The following is a 24,032-nucleotide window of genomic DNA, read 5'->3' as shown; positions in this document are numbered from 1 at the left end:
AATGGGAAAATATCTTGCAACAATAACTGAGGGCAGTTATAAAACCAAGTAAAAATCAGTCAAGTAAGCCAAGGTCTCTGAAAGGTTTTTTGCTACTGAGAAAAGAAGTGTGTATATTCCTGTTCTTGACAGATAGAGAGCTTTGAGGCTTAGGTAGAATTGTTATGAAATTGAAGCAAAGGCATGGGAAACAGTTTTTTTGGTGGGACCCATAGTTCTCCTGTCAATGGTTGTGGTCCTTGTCGTCAACAAAAAAGTCCGAAATGCATTACCTGGGTGCAGTCTCAAAAATGACAGAATGATCTCTCTTCGTCTTCAGGGCAAACCATTCAGTATCCCAGTAATCCAAGTCTATGCCCCAGCTAGTAATGCTGAAAAAGCTGAAGATAAACGGTTCTATGATGACCTACAAGACCTTCTAGAACTAACACCCAAAAAAGATGTCCTTTTCATTATAGGGGACTGGAATGCAAAAGTAGGAAGTCAAGAAACACCTGGAGTAACAGGCAAGTTTGGCCTTGGAGCACAAAATGAACCAGGGCAAAGGCTAACAGAGTTCTGCCAAGAGAACATACTGATCATAGCAAACACCCTCTTCCAACAACACAAGAGAAGACTCTACACATGGACATCACCAGATGGTCAACACTGAAATCAGATTGATTACATTCTTTACAGCCAAAGATGGAGAAGCTCTACACAGTCAGCAAAAACAAGATGGGAGGCTGACTATGGCTCAGATCATGAACTTCTTATTGCCAAATTCAGACTTAAATTGAAGAAAGTAGGGAAAACCACTAGACCACTCAGGTATGACCTAAATCAAATCCCTTATGATTGTACAGTGGAAGTGAATAATAGATTCAAAGGATTAGATCTGATAGACAGAGTGCCTGATGAACTATGGACGGAGGTTCATGACATTGTGCAGGAGACAGGGATCAAGACCATCTCCAAAAAAAGCAATGCAAAAAGGCTGTCTGAGGAAGACTTACAGATAGTTGAGAAAAGAAGAGAAGCTAAAGGCAAAGGAGAAAAGGAAAGCTATACCCATCTGAATGTAGAGTTCCATAGAATTGCAAGGAAAGATAGGAAGTCTTCCTCAGTGATGGATGCAAAAAAAATAGAGGAAAACAATAGAATGGGAAAGACTAGAAATCTCTTCAAGAAAATCAGAGATACCAAGGGAACATTTCATGCAAAGATGGGCACAATAAAGGAAAGAAACGGTAAGGACCTAACACAAGCAGAAGATATTAAGAAGAGGTGGCATGAATACACAGAAGAACTATACAAAAAAGATCTTAATAATCCAGATAATCACGATGGTGTGATCACTCATCTAGAGCCAGAAATCTTGGAGTATGAAGTCAAATGGACCTTAGGAAGCATCACTACGACAAAGCTAGTGGAGGTGATGGAATTCCAGTTGAGCTATTTCAAATCCTAAAAAAAGATGTTGTTAAAGCACTGCACTTAATATGCCAGCAAATTTGGAAAACTCAGCAGTGGCCACAGGACTGGAAAAGGTCAGTTTTCATTTCAATCCCAAAGAAAGGCAATGCCAAAGAATGCTCAAACTACCACACAATTACACTCATCTCACATGCTAGTAACATAATGCTGAAAATTCTCCACTTCAACAGTATGAGAACCGAGAACTCCCAGATGTTCAAGCTGCACTTAGAAAAGGCAGAAGAACCAGAGATCAAATTGCCAACATCTGTTGGATTATAGAAAAAGCAAGAGAATTTCAGAAAAACATCAACTTCTGCTTCACTGACTAAAGGCTAAAGCCTTTGACTGTGTGGATCACAACAAACCGTGGAAAATTCTTCAAGGGATGGGAATATCAGACCACCTTATCTGCCTCCCGAGAAACCTGTATGCAGTTAAGAAGCAACAGTTAGAACCAGACATGGCACAGCGGACTGGTTCAAAATTGGGAAAGGATATATACTGTCACCCTGCTTATTTAACTTATATGCAGAGCACATCATGTGAAATGCCAGGCTGGATGAAGCACAAGCTGAAATTAAGATTACCAGGAAAAATATCAACAACCTCAGATATGCAGAGGCCACCACCCTTTTGCAGAAAGTGAAGAGGAACTAAAGAGCCTCTTGATGAAGGTCAAAGAGGAGAGTGAAAAAGCTGGTTTAAAACTCAACATTCCAAAAATGAAGATCGTGGCATCTGGTCCCATCACGTCATGGCAAATAGATGGGGAAACAGTGGAAACAGTGGCAGACTTTATTTTCTTGGGCTCCAAAATCACTGCATATGGTGACTGCAGCCATGAAATTAAAGATGCTTGCTCCTTGGAAGAAAAATTATGACAAACTTAGCATACTAAAAAGCAGCAACATTACTTTGGCAACAAAGGTCCATCTAGTCGAAGCTATGGTTTTTCCAGTAGTCATGTATGGATGTGAGAGTTGGACTATAAAGAAAGCTGAGTGCCAAAGAATTGATGCTTTTGAACTATGGTGTTGGAGAAGACTCTTGAGAGAGTCCCCTTGGACTGCAAGGAGATCCAACCAGTCCATCCTAAAGGAAATCAGTCCTGAATATTCATTGGAAGGACTGATGCTAAAGCTGAAACTCCAATACTTTGGCCACCTGATGTGAAGAACTGACTCATTAGAAAAGACCCTGATGCTGGGAAAGATTGAAGGCAGGAGGAAGAAGGGGACAACAGAGCATGAGATGGTTGGATGGCATCACTGACTCAATGGACATGAGTTTGAGCAAGCTCCAGAAGTTGCTGAAGGACAGGGAAGCCTGGCATGCTGCAGACCATATAGTCACAAAGAGTTCAACACTACTGAGCGACTGAACAACAGTAACAGTGGAGAAACACAGTTTCTGATTCCTACACTGCTCTTATCTACCAAGATATGTGACCTTGGGCAAGTCACGGAACTTTTATGCATGTCTACCATGTGTCAAACACCATGCTAGCCTATTACATATAATATCTTATATAACCCTCATAATGAATCTAAAAGTAGAAGTAGTACCTAATTATGGCTATGAAAAGGATGTTAAAATAATCTAGCCCAAGATTACAGAACTCAGTGTAAAACTGAGTTGCAAAAACAAGCCTATATGACTCAAAAGTTATCTCCAAGGTTTCTTTTCAAGTTATATTTCAATCTGAGACTTAATACAGATAGACTTTTAAAAAAATTTTCAATAACGCTGAATAGATAATACCACATGCTATTTCCTGTCAAAGCTATGTCCTGTCATTGACTTCCAAAAACACCCCACCCAATATAAGCCACTGCCAATGGAAACATGTTTATCCTTAAGGCAGCAGAAGTGACTGAGTACCTGTATTTTTGAGCCTATAATAAGAGAGGTGTAACAAGCCCTCAGTTCTGTGACAAATAAAAGTACTGTATAAACTTCCAAAGACATTGTATATCGTAACTATGATTTGTGTGTGCATGTAGCCTTGCTACACAGTATGGGGAATCTTAGTTCAATCAGGGATCAAACCCACCAGAGAAGTCCCATAAAGTAAGATTTCTATACAAACACTTTAATCAGTCCTCCTTAGCTGGGAAAAGACTATTCCTCATTAAATACAGACATGTAAGATTCCAAGTGTAGATAAGACGAAATTTGATTTAGTGGTAGGATATTTACTATGTGTTATTTTCAACATGTTTAATATTTTAAATTGCAAACTAAACATTCTTATTTAGATTATGCTTAGGAGAAAAACACCCAAAATCCACTTCCTAAAAACAAGGATGATTTTTAAATTCTCCAGCTTAAATACTTATATAACTTACCTGCATAAGCAGCAATCCAACTATAAAAGCACTTCCTTGACAGTAACCAACCTCACGATCCACTAAAGAATATGCCTAAAAAGTAAAAAATGTTGTTCAAAATACTTTATCATGATATAGCATACCTTCCTTCTCTAAAAGCCTAAAAATACTGAGAAGGTGGGTTAAAGACCATTTATTTTTTAGAGAAGCTCTTGATTCCTTTGCTGTAGATGCTCTTACTCTATATGATTTACTACATAAAATTTTCTTTTGATGATTTATGAATTAGGAACTGTCAGCTCTTAAGGACAAGAAAATAAAGGAATTTGTACTCAGGGAAGTGGCAAAGCTTAAAAATCATTAAAAATATGTAGCTGATAGAGTAAAATTTGAGTAGGATGACGGTAAAGCATTGACAAAATAGATACGGTTTAACAAGAAATCATAATTTCACAGGGGTAGCTAAAAGGGAAAGGAATTATGCAGATAGAAAATAGAAAAGACAACATTGAAGAAAAAATTACAATGCCACAGACTTTCAAGGGTGAGGAGCTCTTAGTGATGCTGGCCATGGCAAACAGAAAATCTGCTCCCAGATTGTGAAACTCATAGAAGACGAATTACTCATTTTCATGAAGGGTCTTCTCTATGGTATGTATAGTCATTTATAGGTTATTTGACTTCAACTAATACCAAGCAATGTAAGGAATTTTCCAAGAGTTCTTCAAATCAGACAGCAACCTAAACATCAGAATTAAAGTCAAAATTATGCTAAAATCAAATTGATTGCCGAAGCAACTGATTACTAGAATGAGTTCGTACCTCATTATGAGAAATATTTAATTTCAACATAAGAATTTATTTCATCCCCCCCCCAAAATGAATAAATAGAACTTACCTTCATTACATTAAACAAAACTTCCTGTCCAAGGCTATCTTTTTCCTTAAAAAAATTGTGTTCAGGATAAGTTCTAGCAATGTCCCTTCGGATCAATTTTTCACAAGGTGAGGTCATTTTCAGGAGTTCTGAATACTGATCCTTAATTGGCATACTTTGTGCACTGCACAAAAGTTGCCAAACTATTGCTCTAAAATGATGGGGTATCCCTTTACGAACAAGTTCCTAAAAAATAAAAATAAAAATGTTTAAATGACTTATTTAGGCTTCCTACCTTGAAAGCCATGGGGATTGGAAGCTGGAGTAGAGCAGATGACTTTTTAAAAAAAAATTTTTTTTTTTTACTTTCTCAAATTTTAATTCACAAAGCTACTTTTATAATAAGACTGCTAAGTCACTTCAGTTGTGTCCGACTCTGTGCGACCCCAGAGACGGCAGCCCACCAGGCTCCCCCATCCCTGGGATTCTCCAGGCAAGAACACTGGAGTGGGTTGCCATTTCCATCTCCAATGCATGAAAGTGAAAAGTGAAAATGAAGTCGCTCAGTCGTGTCCGACTCTTAGCGACCCCATGGACTGCAGTCTACCAGGCTCCTCCGTCATGGGATTTTCCAGGCAAGAGTACTGGAGTGGGGTGCCATTGCCTTCTCCGTATAGTAAGACTACGGAACTTTTTAACCAAAGCTAAGATTTGGCTAAGATACTGATGTATTGTGTTCTGATCAGAGGAACAACAATGCTGTGGATAAATTCCTGTCATTTCACTCAGAGTATGCCTCTCAAGGTATTAAGGAACTGATAATCTGCAGAGCTGTGAATGACAGATAGCATGGTAACCATGATCTTTCAAAGGGCTGTTTTATGCTTTAAAAAAAAAAAAAAAAAATAATGATAACTGAAGGATTTTGGATGTCACCACTTCATTTCTGAATCTATATTTCTACAGTTAGGAGACTTTTATAATAGCTGATAGCTGCAAATCAAAACTTCTATTGGCACAATTGAAGAAAACATATAAAGCGACCTCTTCATCATAGCAACTGGGAAGTACTAGAATCCAATTTTTTTTTTTTTAATCTTCTATCAATCTCTGCCTGATGGGATAAGAGGAAGAACTTCAGCAAAGAATATGAATACCTTAACTTGTTTCTCCTTCTTTTTGCGCACATCTTCCCATTCATTAACAACTCTTCCCCAAAGAATCCAAGAGTCTTCTTCAAGGTGACTGAGGTTGCTAGAGGCTGATGAACTTGACACCAGGGAGGAGCCACTGTTCCTTCTTGATCCATTTACAGATCTTAAAGACTTACTATCTGTCTCTAACAATCTAAAATATAATTAAAAATTGTTCAAGATCTCACAGTGACACTAGATGACAATATTAGAGGAAACACACTGACTAAAACCACCCACCCAGGCCAGGCACCATAGTAACTATCTGCATGAGTTAGTTAGACCACAGGAGGTCTCAGTAAGGAACATGGAACTAATAAGCCACCACCAATTGGAAGAGTTCAGGAAAGGCCAAAAGGAGACAGCACCTGTCCTACCACCTCCCAGGATCCTGACATCCATCTTGCCTGAGCAATGGGTATGCCACCAGGAAGGACTCGTTTTCGAGAGTGATTGGCCAGAAACAACCCAGAAACTAATCTCATCAACGCAAAACATGAGACAGCAAGCCACACAGCAGAGCAGTCCTCCTGGGTTCCCTTACCCTCCTGTTCTCTGCCCAGGTGCCCCTCTAGCTTTGCCAGCATATGCACCTCCTTGGACAATCCATTTCCGAGTGTTAGACAACAGCCCACTCTCAGGCCCTGGAAGGGGTCCCCCTTCCTGCAACAACATGATGATACTTAAGGGCTTCACTACAGCAATTTAGCCATAGTTTTAAAATATACGTAATTCTAAAAATATTTGGTTGACATCTACAAAATTAATTGCTATATATTTTTTCTACTAAGAATAGCAATTTAAAAATTTGATAAAGTAAATTATGTTAAATATTTTAGTGCTATTAGTCCCATCATAATTTCCCTTTATCTCCACTAAAAATTCAAATTAGAAGAAGTCTTCTGGGGAGAAATTCACTGAGAACGCTTCAGGAAAAAAGAAACTGTACTTGGAAGAGGTATTAACTAATTTTATGGAAGAACTAATCTTAACATGTTTAAAATGTGTCTAGGACTAAAAAAGGCAGACACACAAATTAATCAAATCTTTGTCTCTTTCAATTTTGCTTCACCCAGGCATAACTGATCTGCCCAAACAAAGAGTGTTTTGTCTGGCTCAAGCAATGTTTTGTGTAAAAAAAAAACAAACAATTACTAAAACTAAAATTAGAAGATTTCATTTGTTTATATACCCATACATGTGTGTGTGTGTGAGTGTTAGTTGCTCAGTCATGTCCAACTCTTTGCGACCTGATGGACTGCAACTCACCAGGCTTCTCTAGGCATGGGATTTTCCAGGCAAAAATATCAGAGTGGGTTGCCATTTCCTTCTCCAACATACATTTGTATTTACAATTCTGGATCTCTTAAAAAATAAAAAGGGCAAAACTAGCCTATATTCCAGAAAAACAGGGTATAGCAGGGTAGAAGCTTCTCCCTTTAAATAAGAAAGGACTTTAATCCACTGACTCTCCATAAACCCTACTATCTCCCAGAAACTCAGGCCAGCTAACAGCTGTCATTTATCACTGGACATGCACTTTTAAACTGAGACCTCTTCACTGTTAAGGCCCTTAAGGCCTCTTCCTTATGTGTAGAAAGACAGGTTAAGATAATTTCAAAGATCCATTCCATAACTCAATACAACATCAAATCCATTACTTCTTTCACATGTAAACAGGCTATCAAAAAAAAAAAGGCTGGAAAATGTGGCTCTATCATTATTAAGATGTAAATTACATGCCAAGGGGTCCTAAAACATCTATTTAACATGGATACTATTTACTTCCAGTAACTCCTTCAGAAAATCATCTGCTTAGACAAAAAATGCTCCCAATATTAATTTATGATGTATAAAAACTAATAAAGAAACATGAGTCAAATTATATTTAGAAGACTATAAAAAATCCTTTGCAAGCCACATTTACGTCTTACTCACCTTTATATCCCTTTATATTGTCTTTGTATTTAGCTCAAAACAAAATACACTGAAAACTGACAGAACTGAAATAAAACTCAAACCCCCATATTAAAGAAAAAAAACTTCAAATACGAGATGATCAAACTCAATAACACAATAATATAAACTAAAACACTTTCCTTATTCATGGCATAATTTAATACATTTTTTTCATGGCAACAGTAAATGAAATAAAATGTCCCAAATATTGCCAGAAATAGAAAAATTTATAAAACAGCTAAATTCAGGGTCAATTATTTGCTATAAATAGTCTTTATCAGAAAAAAACTAATTAATGATGCAGTTTTGCTTTAAATACTGTTTTTTCCATAGATATTATTTTAATAAGTCCACAATATAACTTATGAAAAAATAAGTGTATGTATACAAGTAATTTTATGTATGATTCTAAACCTCAGAATACAGAAACAAACTTTACAGAAATAACCTGAATCCAAGTTCATTTCACTTAATTATTCATTGAATGCTTGCTAACTTCCCTTGTGGCTCAGCTGGTAAAGAATACTCCTGCAGTGCAGGAGACCTGGGTTTGATCCCTGGGTTGGGAAGATCCCCTGGAGAAGGGAAAGGCTACCCACTCCAGTATTCTGGCCTGGAGAATTCCATGGACTGTATAGTCCATGGGGTCACAACAAGTCTGACACGACTGAGTGACTTTCACTTTTTTAGGATTCCCTGATGGCTCAGACAGTAAAGTGTCTGCCTGCAATGTGGGAGACCCAGATTTGATCCCTGGGTCGGGAAGATCCCCTGGAGAAGGAAATGGCAACCCACTCCAGCACTCTTGCCTAGAAAATTCCATGGATGGAGAAGCCTGGTGGGCTACATTCCATGGGGTCGCAAAGAATCGGACACAACTGGGCGACTTCACTTCACTATATGACAAATAATTAAATTGCACCACTACCATTAATACAGACATGCAGTTAAAAAGGAAATACTGGTGTTTCCTAAGCTAAACAGAAATCTGAGATATAATGAAAGCATAAATGAAAAAGTACCTAAAAATAAGGGTGTTTTGTTTATTTTTTAACAGTCAGAAAGGTCTCAGAGATCTCCATGTTATAACTTTTAGGATAAGCAGGAAAACCAAATGAATTCATGGGTGGATTAGAGAAGAGAGTTAAGCAGTTCATCTTCAGAGGACAATGCAGTAAGTACTATAAATATACAAAACTTTGAAAAACATTACAAATGAAAGATTCCAAGTACACACATTACATTATTTAAAGATATTATCCCTACCTTAATTCACATAATACCAAAAAAAAAAAAAAGACTCAAAATGGACAACAGACTTGAATATAAAAACTAAAACCATAAAACATCTTGAAGAAAACAGGAAAAAGTCTTCACAACCTTGGAATAGGCAAAATTTATTAATGGGACACAAACAAACATTAACCATAAAAGAAAAAAATTGACTAAAAAATACTAAATTGCATTTCAAATTTTAAAAGCTCTACATTTAAGAAAATGAAAAGGTAAGCCACAAACTGAAAAAAAAAAAAATATCCTTAACATATGCATCTGACAAAAGACTGGCATCCAGAATACAGGAAGAACACTTACAGTTGATAATTAAGAAGGCAAACAACACATTTTTAAAAATGAGTAAGAGATTTAAACTGACACCTTCCAAAACAAAATAGTCAAGTGGCTAATAAGCAACTTAAAAACATTCAACATCCTTAGTCACCAAAGAAACCCAAGTTAAAACCATACTATGTATACAATCAGCATGGCTACAATTTTAAAGACTGGCCATACTAAGTGCTGCCAAAGATGAGACCAATTGTGACTTTAATATATCCATGTCAGTAGTACGTAAGAGTTCAACCACTATGAAGACTATTTGGCAATTCTTTATAAAGTTGAATACCATTTTATACGACAGTAAGAAAAATGAAAACCTACATCCACAAAAAGACTTACAATTTAAAGTTCAGAAAAGCTTTATTCATAAAGTCCAGAAACAACCCATATATCCAGAAAAATAAATGGTCAAATTGTGATACATTTATTCACTACAACATCACTCAGACACAAACTGCTGCTGATACATAACATTAATCTTATAAACATTAGGTGAAAGAAGTGAAGAACAGTGTTACTTGCTCAGTCCTTTCCAACTCTTTGCAACCCCATGGACTGTATGGAGCCCACCAGGTGAAAGAACCCTGATGCAAAAGAGAACATACTACCTGATTCCACTTACAAGAAGTTCAAGAACACATACACTACAGAAGAAAAGCCTTTCTAAATATGACACCAAAAGCACAGGTAAAATAAAGAATATATTTAAACTGGACTCATCAAAATTTTAGATGTTCTGTACCTCACTGGATGCCATTAAGAAAGTAAAAAGAAAACCCACAGAATGGGAAAAACTATGCACAATCCATAAGATTTCTATCTAGAATATATAAATAACCCTTACACAACTCAATACTAAAAAGATAAACCAATTAAAAAATGGGCACAGAATAAGAACAGATAATTCTCCACAAATATATATAATTGGCCAATAAACACACAGAAAGATGCTCGACATCACTAATGATTAGGGAAATGCCAATCAAAACATAACAACACACTACTTCACAGTACAGCATTATAGTATGGCTATAATGAAAAAGACAACAACAAGTGTTGGTGAAGATATGGAGACATAGGAACCCTCAGACACACTGATGGGAATATAAAATAGTAAAATCACTGCAGAAAAAAAGTCTGGCAATTTCTTAAATGGTTAAACATTGAATTACCACACAAACCAGCCATTCCACTCCCAGGTATATATTAAAGAGAAATGAAAATCTGTGTCCACACAAAACCTACATAACAAGTGTTCATGGCAATATTATTCATAATAGCTAGAGTGGAAACAATCCAAATATCCATCAAGTACTGGATGGATAAAAACACTGGTATATCCATAAGGTATAGTATCATTCAGTCTTGAAAAAAAATGAAGCAGAGATACAGGTTACAACATGGATGCTGGAACATGGAACCTTGAAAACATGCTAAGTGAAAGAAGCCAGTCACAAAAGGAAACATGTTTTATGACTCAATTTATATTCAATACCTAGAATTCAGAAAGTAGATAAGCTGTTGCTGAGGACTGGAGTGGGAGTAAGGGGAACAAGGAGGGATGGACAGTTGCTGCTAATGGATATAGTTTCTTTGGGGGGGGTGATGAAAATGTTCTAAAAATGATTGTGGTGATGACTGCAAAACTCTGTAAATACATAAAAAACCACTGAATTACACACTTCATATGGGTGAACTGCACAGTATATGAATTATAGCCTCACCAAAAAGAATAAGCAAAATACACCCACACAATAAATATCAGAAGAAAAGTTTCTGGTAGAGGAGTTGCTAAAAGGGGCACAAATAAATTTCTAAGATGAAAAAAACTGTCTACATCTTAATGGGTGTGGGGGTTATACACAGGTGTATATATCTGTTAGGTGTTTGTATCTGTTAAAGCTCAAACTGTACACTTAAGAACTGTGCATTTCTCTCTTGCAAATTATATATCAACCAACCTAGAGCCAGACATTCTGGAATGCAAAGTCAAGTGGGCCTTAGGAAGCATCACTACAAACAAAGCTAGTGGAGGTGATGGAATTCCAGTTCAGCTATTTCAAATCCTAAAAGACGATGCTGTCGAAGTGCTGCACTTTGGAAATTTGGAAAACTAAGCAATGGCCACAGGACTGGAAAAGGTCAGTTTTCATTCCAATCCCAAAGAAAGACAATGCCAAAGAATGCTCAAACTACCACACGATTGCACTCATCTCACATGCTAGCAAAGTAATGCTGAAAATTCTCCAAGGCAGGCTTCAACAGTACATGAACCATGAACTTCCAGATGTTCAAGCTGGACTTAGAAAAGGCAGAGGAACCAGAGATCAAACTGTCAACATCTGTTGGATCATCAAAAAAGCAAGGGAGTTCCAGAAAAATATCTACTTCTGCTTTATTGACTACACCAAAGCCTTTGTGTGACCACAACAAACTGTGGAGAATTCTTCAAGAGATGGGAATACTAGACCACCTGACCTGCCTCTTAAGAAATCTGTATACAGGTCAGGAAGCAACAGTTAGAACTGGACATGGAACAACAGAATGGTTCCAAATAGGGAAAGGAGTATGTCAAGGCTGTATATTGTCACCCTGCTTATTTAATTTCTATTCAGAATACATCATGAGAAATGCTGGGCTGGAAGAAGCACAAGCTGGAATCAAGATTGCCAGGAGAAATATCAATAACCTCAGACATGCAGATGACACCACCCTTATGGCACTAAGTGAAGAACTAAAGAGCCTCTTGATGAAAGTGAAAGAAGAGAGTGAAAAAGTTGGCTTAAACCTCAACATTCAGAAAATTAAGATCATGGCATCTGGTCCCATCACTTCATGGCAAATAGATGGGGAAACAGTGGAAACAATGCCTGACTTTATTTTTCTGGGCTCCAAAATCACTGCAGATGGTGACTGCAGCCATGAAATTAAAAGATGCTTACTCCTTGGAAGGAAAGTTATGACCAACCTAGACAGCATATTGAAAAGCAGAGACATTACTTTGCCAACAAAGGTCCATCAGGTCGAAGCTATGGTTTTTCCAGTAGTCATGTATGGATGTGAGAATTGGACTATAAAGAAAGTGAACACTAAAGAATTGATGCTTTTGAACTGTGGTGGTGGAGAAGACTCTTGAGAGTCCCTTGGACTGCAAGGAGATCCAACCAGTTCAGCCTAAAAGAAAGCAGTCCTGAATATTCATTGGAAGGAGTGATATTGAAGCTGAAACTCCAATACTTTGGCCACCTGATGTGAAGAACTGACTCATTAGAAAAGACCCTGATGCTGGAAAAGATTGAAGGTGGGAGGAGAAGGGGACAACAGAAGATGAGATGGTTGGATGGCATCACCAATTTGATGGACATGAGTTTGAGTAAACTCTGGGAGTTGGTGATGGACAGGGAGGCCTGGCGTGCTGCAGTCCATGGGGTCCCAGAGTCAGACACAACTGAGCGACTGAACTGAACTGAATGGTGGCTCAGAAGGTAAAGAATCCACCTGCAGTGCAGGAGACCTGGGTTAGATCCCTGAGTTGGGAAGATCCCCTAGAGAAGGGAATGGCTACTCACTCCAGTATTCTTTTCTGAAAAATTTCATGGACAGAGCCTGGCGGGCTACAGTGCTTGGGGATGCAAAGAATCAGACAGTACTGAGCAACTGACACTTTCACTTTTCACTTTCATAAAAATTTATTAAAAATATTATCTCTGGTTAATGACATTAGGGATAGTAAGAATTAGGTGAGAAACTACTGCTTTATATTACTGAAAGCCCTTCAGAACTTTTTTTAAAACCATGATTATAACATGATCACAAAAACAGTGACTATTTTTGATATATTAAGTGTATCTATTTTGTAAACAAAGGAAGGTATAAACACTACTTTCTCTTTTTTCAAATTTGTTGGTCATTCTATCAAAATTTAGAATTTTCCAAGTAAAAACTTTAGAATTTTTTTCAATGCTATGGATATAATGAAGTCCTTCTGTCTGAGAGAATGAGAACATTTTCCAGAAGTAATACTTGAGCTGATACTATCAAGTCTCTCTCCACTAGCTACTTAATCATGGTATGTAGGAAAAGAATTTACATACTCGTTAAAATATGTAGACTTTACAGAATGTGTAGTTAGAATCATACTTTTCTATTTATTTTTGCTAAAAGCAGTGATTCTTTTTTTTTTTTTTTAATCACCTCAGGAAGACTCCTAGACAGGTTGCAACCTAGTTTCAATTAAAATACTCTTGACATGGTAGTAAAGGCATACTGCCTGAAAATGTGAGCAGTTTTCTAAGACTATGTAGCCAGGCACCTGAGAAAGTGGTAATACAGCATTACTCAGAGGTCTGTGAGCTAGTGAGAAGTCTATTCAAAAGTTACTCATTTACCTTCCTTTACCCAGAGCACATGGGTTCACTGCCTTGCAAGGATTTACTGCAAAAAAAAAAAAAAAAAAAAAAAAAAGCTACCTTCCCATCCCATCATAATTTTCTTATTACTAAAACAAGAAAAAATCCATTGAATTAAAGGAAAAGTATACTGGCCTGGTAGGAACATTGTAGGTGATAATCAAAGGCATTCTCCATAGGCAGGTGTGGCCTGGGGCTACACAATAACTGAGAGACCTAAATTTATTCATCCTCCTAGAATGCTGCAAGACTAAGGCATCAGAGCTTGGATTTCTACTGACTGGGGAATAAATATATAATCTGCAGTCTTCCACCTAAACAACTCCAACTTTCTGTACCTCCAGCTCTAAGGGTAGCATTCAAAGTAGCTACAGTTCCACATTATCTGAGGTGGGGTTGCTAAAGCCCATTGTCAGCTGGACTTCCAATAGTATTAAGGATGGAAAATGTCTAAGATTCTTTGACTGCAGAAGCTTAGGATACTTGGCAGAGAGAAAGCATTTCCAATTCCAATTCTCTAAAGTGAGAACAACACTTTGTTGGTATGTGCCAACAAAGAGAGTAACTGGGTCTTTAGGTCTTATTTTAGAGATTATCTTCACCATATTCTTGCAACTGAGAACTGAACCTTCATCTCACCAAGGGGCCACCTATCTGAGGAAAACAGTACATTGTGCACTTCATGACGGGCATATGAGGAAAAAAAAGTAACTTATGTACAATGCATATATTTGATAAACATGAAAGAAAATAGTTCTCTACAATACTACAAAAAATACAAAGGAAGAGAAAAAAAAGGGTTTTCTTTTGGGTTTTTGGAGTTTGAAATACTTGGGAGACATATCCATGTAAATAAATAGTACAGCAGTTGAAAAGTCTACAAATGGAAATTTGGCAATTATTTGACAAACTTTTTTAATATCCTGTTGTACTGAGTATAATGCTTTCCCATGGATACCAGAAATAAGAGAGCAGGATACAAAAATAACAGGTCAACATGCCAGCTGGGAATGTGTAAACTGTTAAGATAATTTATAAAAAGCTAAGGAAGGAGCTAAGAAAGCTAAGGAAAAATACTGCTATATGAGAAAAACACTTGAAAAGCTAAATACATTGTCACTTCATTGCAGAAGGAGCAACTTCTCAAACACAGGGTTCAAACACTCTTGTAACCTTACACCAAACAGAATATGAAAGTACAGGGAGAAAGACAACAGCCTGCTGTCTAAAACCAGGCTGTTCCAAATCAATAGCAACAGAATACATATCTGACTCACAGAGGAGTCACACCCATTCCCATCTACATCAGCAAGCATATACATGTCTCAGAAGCAAGAAGGGAGAATTAAGAAAAAAGACAAGGAATTAGCACAGGAAGCAACAACTCAGAGACAACTCAGAAGGGAGGAGCCTAAATGACAAGAATCTCTCTAGTTCTGAAAGCACAGGGGGTTTTTCTTTGGCTTTTGTTTCTTTAAGATAAGGTCTCAGAGAAGGTGAATGCATGAGTCTTGCAGGCCAATCTCAAATATTCTGATCAGAAACTGACGGTTTAGTGACTGATTTTTACAGATATTCCAGACTGAAGCTAAGTTGCAACAGAAAGAGTAGTACAATAAATTCTTTTAATTAATCCCATCATCAAATTCCTCAGGAAACCAGACAACTGATTAAAAATTTAAAACAATTCTCCTATGAAAAGAAAAAGAATAAGAGGTTAGAGTGACGATCTAAAGAACTCTATGATTAAAAATACATGTTTTTAACACAGACTTGAAAATACTTGTTTTGTTCAGAAGCTTTTTACCACTTCCTTAAATACACATGGCTGTGTTACAGACAGTACCCTTAGATAACTGAGGTAATGCTGTGGTGGTAAAATTATAAATGTAAAAGTTAGATCATTGAAATCAGTACTGTCCAACAGAAATATAATGCCAGCCCCTTACATAAGTTTAAATGTTCTAATAGCCAAGTTTAAAGTATAAAACAATAATTGCAATTTAATTCTAATAATTTACTTTATCAAACACAGTCAAAACATTACATATTTTTACTACACAATCAAAAATTTTTTAATTGACAATCTCTTTTTTTTTTTTTCAAATCAGCTCTTCAAAATCTGGAGTATGTTTTACTTTTATAGCTCATCACAATTCAAACCAGTCACATTTCAGGTGCTCAACTGTCACATACGGCTAATGGCTTCCATATTTGACAGTGTAGACTTAGATGTTACATAAAATATATTTACTTTAATTTAGAAGAACTCTTTCCATTTTCTTGTCCTCATATTTCACCCCCAAACCTGCTAAAAAGTAAAATCTGACTCTAAGTAACAGGATGTAAAAGGAAACAAACATGGTTGCAATGCCAAATTTTTAAACCAAATAATGGCCTGTTCAAAATTTAAATTAGCATTATTCCCCTGCTTAATTAAAATGCACTGCTATTACACTTGAACCTTACCTTCTTGAATTCATCTCTGCCAAAAAGTCTTTGTAATTTTAAAATGAAAAACACATTTAACATAGAAAAAAAAATAGCTATCCCATTTCAACCTCAAGGCTATCAATAATTAACTTTGATCAAACAGATCTTTGATATTGTATTGAACCGTTTTTTCACATCTTACTGGGATTGCCACATGCACTGATTTTCAAAAGTGATTACTGCAGTAAAACCATGGGAGGGAAAAATAGCTTCTTTATAGGACTTTGATATTTTTATGTTTCTTCAATTTTAACTTTCTAAAATACTCTTTTTTATACTTTCTAAATCAAAAGTAGTTAAACAACCTAAGAGTTTCATCTACATGTGGGGAAGAGAAGAAAAAATCCTAAATAAAAGCATCTTCCCTGTTACAAGTACTAGCTGCATCTCCTAATTTTTACTTTAAATACATAACTTACATATCTACATTACAAACCACAGAAGTGGTCATAGAGAATTTAAGCTATTATTCTTGCAATTTCTCCTTAGACATAATACATTGGTGGAAAGAAGAGCAGAAGAGAGGAAGGAGAGCTAGATTTTAATGTTTGTCATTTTATTTTTTATTAAAGCCAGCAAGATGTGTTTTTCCACCAGGATTGTTTTCCTAAGGCAAAACAAACAATAGAGTGCTGCATTCACCCAGTCTCTACACGTAAACCCTTCTCGTGGATTCTGAATTTTACCAATTTTTTTTATAGAGATTCAAAACGTGAACTCAAAAAAGTAAAAGATTTGAGCAATTCATGGCATCTGGTCCCATCACTTCATGGGAAATAGATGCAGAAACAGTGTCAGACTTTATTTTTTTGGGCTCCAAAATCACTGCAGATGGTGACTGAAGCCATGAAATTAAAAGACGCTTACTCCTTGGAAGAAAAGTTATGACCAACCTAGATAGCATATTGAAAAGCAGAGACATTACTTTGCCAACAAAGGTTCATCTAGTCAAGGCTATGGTTTTTCCAGTGGTCATGTATGGATGTGAGAGTTGGACTGTGAAGAAGGCTGAGTGCCGAAGAACTGATGCTTTTGAACTGTGGTGTTCGAGAAGACTATTGAGGGTCCCTTGGACTGCAAGGAGATCCAACCAGTCCATTCTGAAGGAGATCAGCTCTGGGATTTCTTTGGAAGGAATGATGCTAAAGCTGAAACTCCAGTACTTTGGCCACCTCATGCGAAGAGTTGACTCATTGGAAAAGACTCTGATGCTGGGAGGGATTGGGGGCAGGAGGAGAAAGGGACGACAGAGGATGAGATGGCTGGATGGCATCACTGACTCGATGGATGTGAGTCTGAGTGAACTCCGGGAGTTGGTGATGGACAGGGAGGCCTGGCGTGCTGCGATTCATGGGGTCACAAAGAGTCGGACACGACTGAGCGACTGAACTGAACTGAACACAAGAACAAATGGTGAAAATCTTGTGCTCCCTTTATTTCTTCAAAGTCTTATTTGTCAAAAATCTCTTTTCTAGACATCTTTAAACAACTCTCACAATTATCATTTGTTAACACATATGCCAAGTGCATCTAGAACTCTGGAATAAATTATGAATTACTTGGAGAAAAGTTTATACACACACATCACTTGCAATAATTTTTTTAAATTTATTTATTTATAACTGTGTTAGGTCTTCGTTACTGCACCTGGGCTTTCTCTGGTTGCTGGGAGTGGGTATTGTTCTCTAGTTGCAGTGCATGGGTTTCTCACTGTAATGGATTTAACTTATATGCAGAGTACATCATGAGAAATGCTGGACTGGATGAAGCACAAGCTGGAATCAAGATTGCCAGGAGAAATATCAATAACCTCAGATATGCAGATGATACCACTCTTACGGCAGAAAGTGAAGAACTAAAGAGCCTCTTGATGAAAGTGAAAGAGGAGAGTGAAAAAGTTGGCTTAAAGCTCAACATTCAGAAAACTAAGATCATGGCATCTGGTCCCATCACATCATGGCAAATAGATGGGGAAACAATGGAAACAGTGACAGACTTTATTTTGGGGGGCTCCCAAATCGCTGCAGATGGTGACTGCAGCCATGAAATTAAAAGATGCTTGCTCCTTGGAAGAAAATCTATGACCAACCTAGACAACAAATCTATGACCAACCTAGACCAACCTATTAAAAAGCAAAGGCATTATTTTGTTGACAAAGGTCCATCTACTCAAACGTATGGTTTTTCCAGTAGTCATGTTTGGATGTGAGAGTTGATGTGAGAGTTGGACTATAAAGAAAGCTGAGCACCAAAGAATTGATGTTTTTGAACTGTGGTGTTAGAGAAGACTCTTGAGAGTCCCTTGGACTGCAAGGAGATCCAACCAGTCCATCCTAAAGGAAATGAGTCCTGAATATTCATTGGAAGGACTGATGCTGAAGCTGAAACTCCAATACTTTGGCCACCTGATGCGAAGAACTGACTCACTGGAAAAGACCCTGATGCTGGGAAAGATTGAAGGCAGGAGGAGAAGGTTATGACAGAGGATGAGATGGTTGGATGGCATCACTGACTCGATGGACATGAGTCTGAGTAAACTCTGGGAGTTGGTGATGGACAGGGAGTTTTGGTGTGCTGCAGTCCATGGGGTCACAGAGTGGAACATGACTGAGCAACTGAACTGAACTGAACTGTTGAGGAGCACAGGCTCCACGGTGCTCAGGCTTCAGTAGTTGTGGCACATGGGCTTAGCTGCCCCATGTGGAATCTGCCAGACCAGGGATCAACAATTTTTAATATAGTATTTTCTATACTGGTGATGGTAGTGGTGCAGTCGCTCAGCTGTGTCTGACTCTTGAGACCCTGTGGACTGTATGTAGCCTGCCATGCTCCTCTGTCCATAGGATTTTCCAAGCAAGAATACTGGAGTGGTTTGCCATTGCCTCCAGGGGATCTTTCTGATCCAAGATCAAACCCTCATCTGAAGCACTGCAGAATTCTTTACTGCTGAGCCACCAGAAAAGCCCTGCTCATTTATGACCCTCTTCCAAATTCATCTTATCCAAGAAACTCTGCCAAACCACATATTAAAACTCTCTCTTCCTAAAACTTCAACCAAAACTCTTTGCTCTAAATCTTTCAAATATAATAAACAAAGGGCACAAAGTTAAAATCAACACACACATAAAACCGACATGAAGTTATCATCATGTGGCACACCAAGCTTTCCATCTTACTCATCAAATGCTGACAGCCAAAGAAATCCCTTTTAAAAGCACTTTCTAGGAAATGATCATCAGAAGAGGGCAATTTCTATTGCCAAGTTTGTATGAGCTAACATTAGGTCTTCTTTTTGTGGTTCACATGGACCAGGTTCAAAATCTCTAGCTTAAAAATTCTCTTTCCAGGAAATTGCTCTCATGCCTCTATTTTCTATCTCCATACCAACAGGAAGAGACCAAACCTAAGGACAAGTCATTTTTAAACAAAAATATCAATAACTATCTCACCAATAAAATAATTTTAAAGCTGAGCAGAGTTAATATTCAGAATACATTTACATATAGTATTAACTTCTAAATCTAACTATCAAATAATATGTCTATTTTTCTAATCTTATTCAAGCTTCTTCTTCCAGCCAAATGAAAATGCAAAACTCTCTTAAAGAAAAAAAATTATTTCATTATGGCCATGATAGAGTAACAGATAAGAGATTTACTCCCTCCCAAGAAACAACCAAAAAATACTGGACAAGATATATCAACTATATGAGAACAATGTTTCTTTTCTTAAAAGACTCTGGACAACAGGCAACAATGGACAGCTATTACTGAAACTCAAGAGATAAGTGAAGTAAGTCCTATGATTGCCATCTTACCTGTCTTGAGTTTCCAGATCCTGGCTTGGGCAGGGAAAATCAACAGAACCTAGTGAACTTTCTCAACTGAATGGATAGAGCTGAGGGCATGAGGAGACCAAGGTAGCTAGAGTCCAAGGAACAGAATACCAGAAAGGTAAGTATACAAACAAGATCTTCAGAGATTGACAGAGGGTACCCATTAAGTATTCAGCTGTGTACTGATCAGCATATGTATGTAAGTAAAGTACCCAAGGCTAGCGATAAAAGCCACCATTCACACAGGGCCAGGAAAGTAACTGTCCCCATGGGTTAGACTGAAGAATCTGTTTCAAGGCATACTGTGTAGAGTACACAAAAAGGTCCTGCCTCGGGAGGAGGGAATAATAGCCCTAAGCTGTGTACTTCTGCATGTTCATGAGTGCTCAGTCACTCAGTTGTGTCCAATTTTTTGCAACTCTATGGGCTGTAGCTCACCAGGCTCTTCTGTCCAAGGGATTTCCTAGGCAAGAATACTGGAGTGGGTTGTTATTTCCTTCTCCAGTGGATCTTCCCAACCCAAGGACTGAACCAGCAACTCCTTCAATGGCAAGTGGATTCTCTTACCACTGAACCACCTACGAAATCATTCAAGAGCAAATTCTTTCTAAGTAACTTAACTGCATTCTTGGGCAAAGCTTAAGAATCTTTATAGGAAAACAGCCAAACCAAACAAGGTAAAATTCACAATGTGAGACATCTAATCAAATATTACCAGGCACACAAAGAAGCAGAAAAATGTAACTAATGAGAGGAAAAAACAATTAATCAAAAGCAAACTGAGGATGAGATGGTTGGATGGCATCACCGACTCAATGGACACGAATTTGGGTAGACTCCGGGAGTTGGTGATGGACAGGGAGGCCTGGCGTGCTGCAGTCCATGGGGTCGCAAAGAGTCGGACACGACTGAATGACTAAACTGAACTGAACTGAAAATGATATTGATAGAAATGTTAGAACTACCAGATAAGGCCATTAAAAGGTATTAAATCTGTATTTCTGTATGTTCAAAACTTAAGTAGAGACATACAAACACCATTCAGCTCCACCTTCTAGAGATGAAAAACGGGAGATGAAAAACACACCGGACAGGATGAATGGCAAATCAGACATGGCAGATCACAGTGTCCAGAACCTGAATACAAAGCAATAAAAATTTTCCAAAAAATGAACACAATATTAATGAGCTATGGAACAATTTCAAGTGGCCTAATATCTGTGTAATTAGCCACTGAGAAGGAGGAAAGAAAAGAATTTTAAAAATTTGAAGAAATGATTGAAAAGTTTTCAAATTTGAGGAAAACTGTAAGTCTACAAGAAATTCAACAAAGCTCACAAGTAAGAAATAGGAAGAAAACTACAATTAGGCACTTTAGAATCAAATTACTTAAAACCAGGAATAAAGAAAAAATCTTAAAAGGAGACAGAAGGGAAAAAAGACACATTATCCACACAGAAACAAAGATAAGGATTGCATCCAATTTCCTGATGTAAACACTGCAAAAGTGATGTCAATGACACCTTATTACAGTACTGAAGGAAAAAAAACAAACAAAAAAACCCTGTCAACCTAAAGTCTTTTACTCAGAAAAAATATTTTTAAAAATCAGAGGCAAAATGAAGACTCAGACAAATAGGAACAGCCCACACTACATGAAACATTCAAGGAAGTCCTCTGTGCAGAAGGAAAATTCTATCAGTTTGAAATCTGGAGCTAAAAAGAAAGAACCAAAAAACACCAGAAATGGAAGCTATATAGGCAAACATAAATTTATATAGAAAAATATGAATTTTTCCTTTATTTCCTTATTTTTCTCCTTATCAATCTCATTAAAAGGTAAATGACTGTTGAAGCAAAAACAACAATGTAGCATGGGGTTTAAAACATACACAAAAGTGGCTTTCCCTGGTGGTCCAGTGGTTAAGAATCTTCCCTACAACAGAAGGGACACCAGTTCAAACCCTGGTCTAGAAAGATACCACACGCTTCAGGGCAACTAAGCCTGTGCCTCACAATTACTGAGCCTGCACTCTATAGCCTGCACACTCCAATCATTAAACATGCATGCCCTAGAGCCTGTGCTCCAAAACAAGAGTGAGTGAGTGTGAGTGATAGTTGCTCAATCATGTCCAACTCTTTCCAACCCCATGGACTATATATAGCCTGCCAGGCTCCTCTGTCCATGGAATTCTCCAGGCAAGAATATTAGAGTGGGTTATCATTTCCTTCACAAAACAAGAGAAGCCACTGCAATGAGAAGCCCACGCACCAAAAGAGAGTACCCTCTGCTTGCCACAACTAGAGAAAGCTTGCATGCAACAATGAAGACCCAGCGCAGTCAAAAGTTTAGAAATAAATAATTTTTAACAAAAAAAAATATACAAAAGCAAAATGCATGACAAAACTAGCACAAAGGACCAGAGAGGAGAAATGGAAATGTACTATTCTCAGTTTTTATACTACATGTGAAGTGGTATGAGATCTCTTGAAGGTAGAGTATGTAAGTTAAGGATATACACTATGACTCCAGCAAAATAACAGTTATAAATAATAAATTAACAAAAGATAAAATAGAATCATAAACAATATTTCATTCAGTCAAAAGGCAGAAATACTAAGATAAAGAACAGTAAAAATAAGATGACGAACATAAACATAACCATATCAATAATTACATTAAATGTAAACGATCTATTTTACTCAAAATCTGGAAAACACTGTGTTCAGTAAAAGAAGCTAGTCACAAAAGACTACCAATGAAATGGCCTGAATAAGCAAATCCATGGAGACAGTAGATTAGTGGTTACCAGGAAGAAGGGTGAAAAGGGGAGACTAATGGATACAAGGTTTCTTTTGGGAGTCATAAAAACATTCTGAAATTGGATAATGGTAATATTTACACAACTCTGTGAGTATACTAAAAACTACTGAACTGTACACTTTAAAAGGGTGGATTTTCATGGTAAGTGAATAATTAAAAGCACAAGAGCAATACAATAAGAATATTGGCAAAGGGTTCTGAAACAATAATTAGTATAAATTTTCCTAGACCCAACCCTGCAAGAAGATTCTAATCCCAATTTTACTCCATAAGGATTAAGTATATGATTTGCTTTGGCCAATAAAATGTAAGTTGAAGTTATGTATATCACTCCCTAGTAGATGTTTTAAGATATATTTCCTCTATATCCATTTCCCATTTGACATGAGTCTGGTTTATCCTGCAGAGAGGCTGGTCACTGGTCCATAAATTAAGAAGTGTGCAATAAAAATGTACTCAGCCTAAATTTTGAGATGAACATAAATGTAAGCAAGAAATAAAATTATGTCACAGTTGTTTTAAAAGTGATCTAATACCATAATTAAAAGGTAAAGACTGTCAGACTATTTTAAGAAGCAAGAGCCACTATATATTGTCTATCTGACAAACTGTAAAGATAAAAACAGAATAAAAGTAAAAAACAGAAAAGTATATAAACTTCTAACACTATTCAAAAGTTACAATGACTATATGAGATAAAGTAGATTTCTAAAGCAAACAATATTACTAGGAATAATGAAGGCATTTTGACAACAAGTTGTAACAATTCTAAATGTTTATATATACAACAATATAACTTCATATTATATGAAACAAAGACTGATAAAATTTAAAGAGAAATAAATCACAATTATAGTTGGAGGTTTCAATACCCTTCTCTCAATATCTGATACAACAAGTAAACAGAAAATCAGAAAAGATATGGTAGACTTGAACAACACCATCAATTTGAACCAATTAACATTTATAGAATATGCCACCAAATAACAGATGAATATACAATCTTTCCAAGTGCACATAAAACATATATCAAAACA

General features: G+C 37.0%; 1 protein-coding gene across 8 annotated transcripts in view; it reads right to left on the bottom strand.

Annotated features, from left to right (window-relative positions):
- EVI5 (ecotropic viral integration site 5) overlaps positions 1-24,032 on the bottom strand; it is a 238,219-nt gene that overhangs the window by 144,758 nt on the left and 69,429 nt on the right. For 7 of the 8 annotated variants that reach the window (XM_070367675.1, XM_070367679.1, XM_070367673.1 and 4 more), the window contains exons 3-5: positions 5,823-6,012; positions 4,687-4,911; positions 3,807-3,881 (exon numbers count right to left, since the gene is read on the bottom strand). In XM_070367675.1, coding sequence (XP_070223776.1) covers positions 3,807-3,881; positions 4,687-4,911; positions 5,823-6,012 — 490 coding nt within the window. The remainder of the gene's footprint in view (positions 1-3,806; positions 3,882-4,686; positions 4,912-5,822; positions 6,013-24,032) is intronic. The other variant, XM_070367680.1, reaches the window with a different exon arrangement.

The sequence above is a fragment of the Bos mutus genome, chromosome 3, assembly GCF_027580195.1.
Source record: "Bos mutus isolate GX-2022 chromosome 3, NWIPB_WYAK_1.1, whole genome shotgun sequence".
Lineage (NCBI taxonomy): Eukaryota > Metazoa > Chordata > Mammalia > Artiodactyla > Bovidae > Bos > Bos mutus.
The sequence above is the reverse complement of the archived record's forward strand: the minus strand, read 5'-3'. Positions and strand labels throughout refer to the sequence as shown.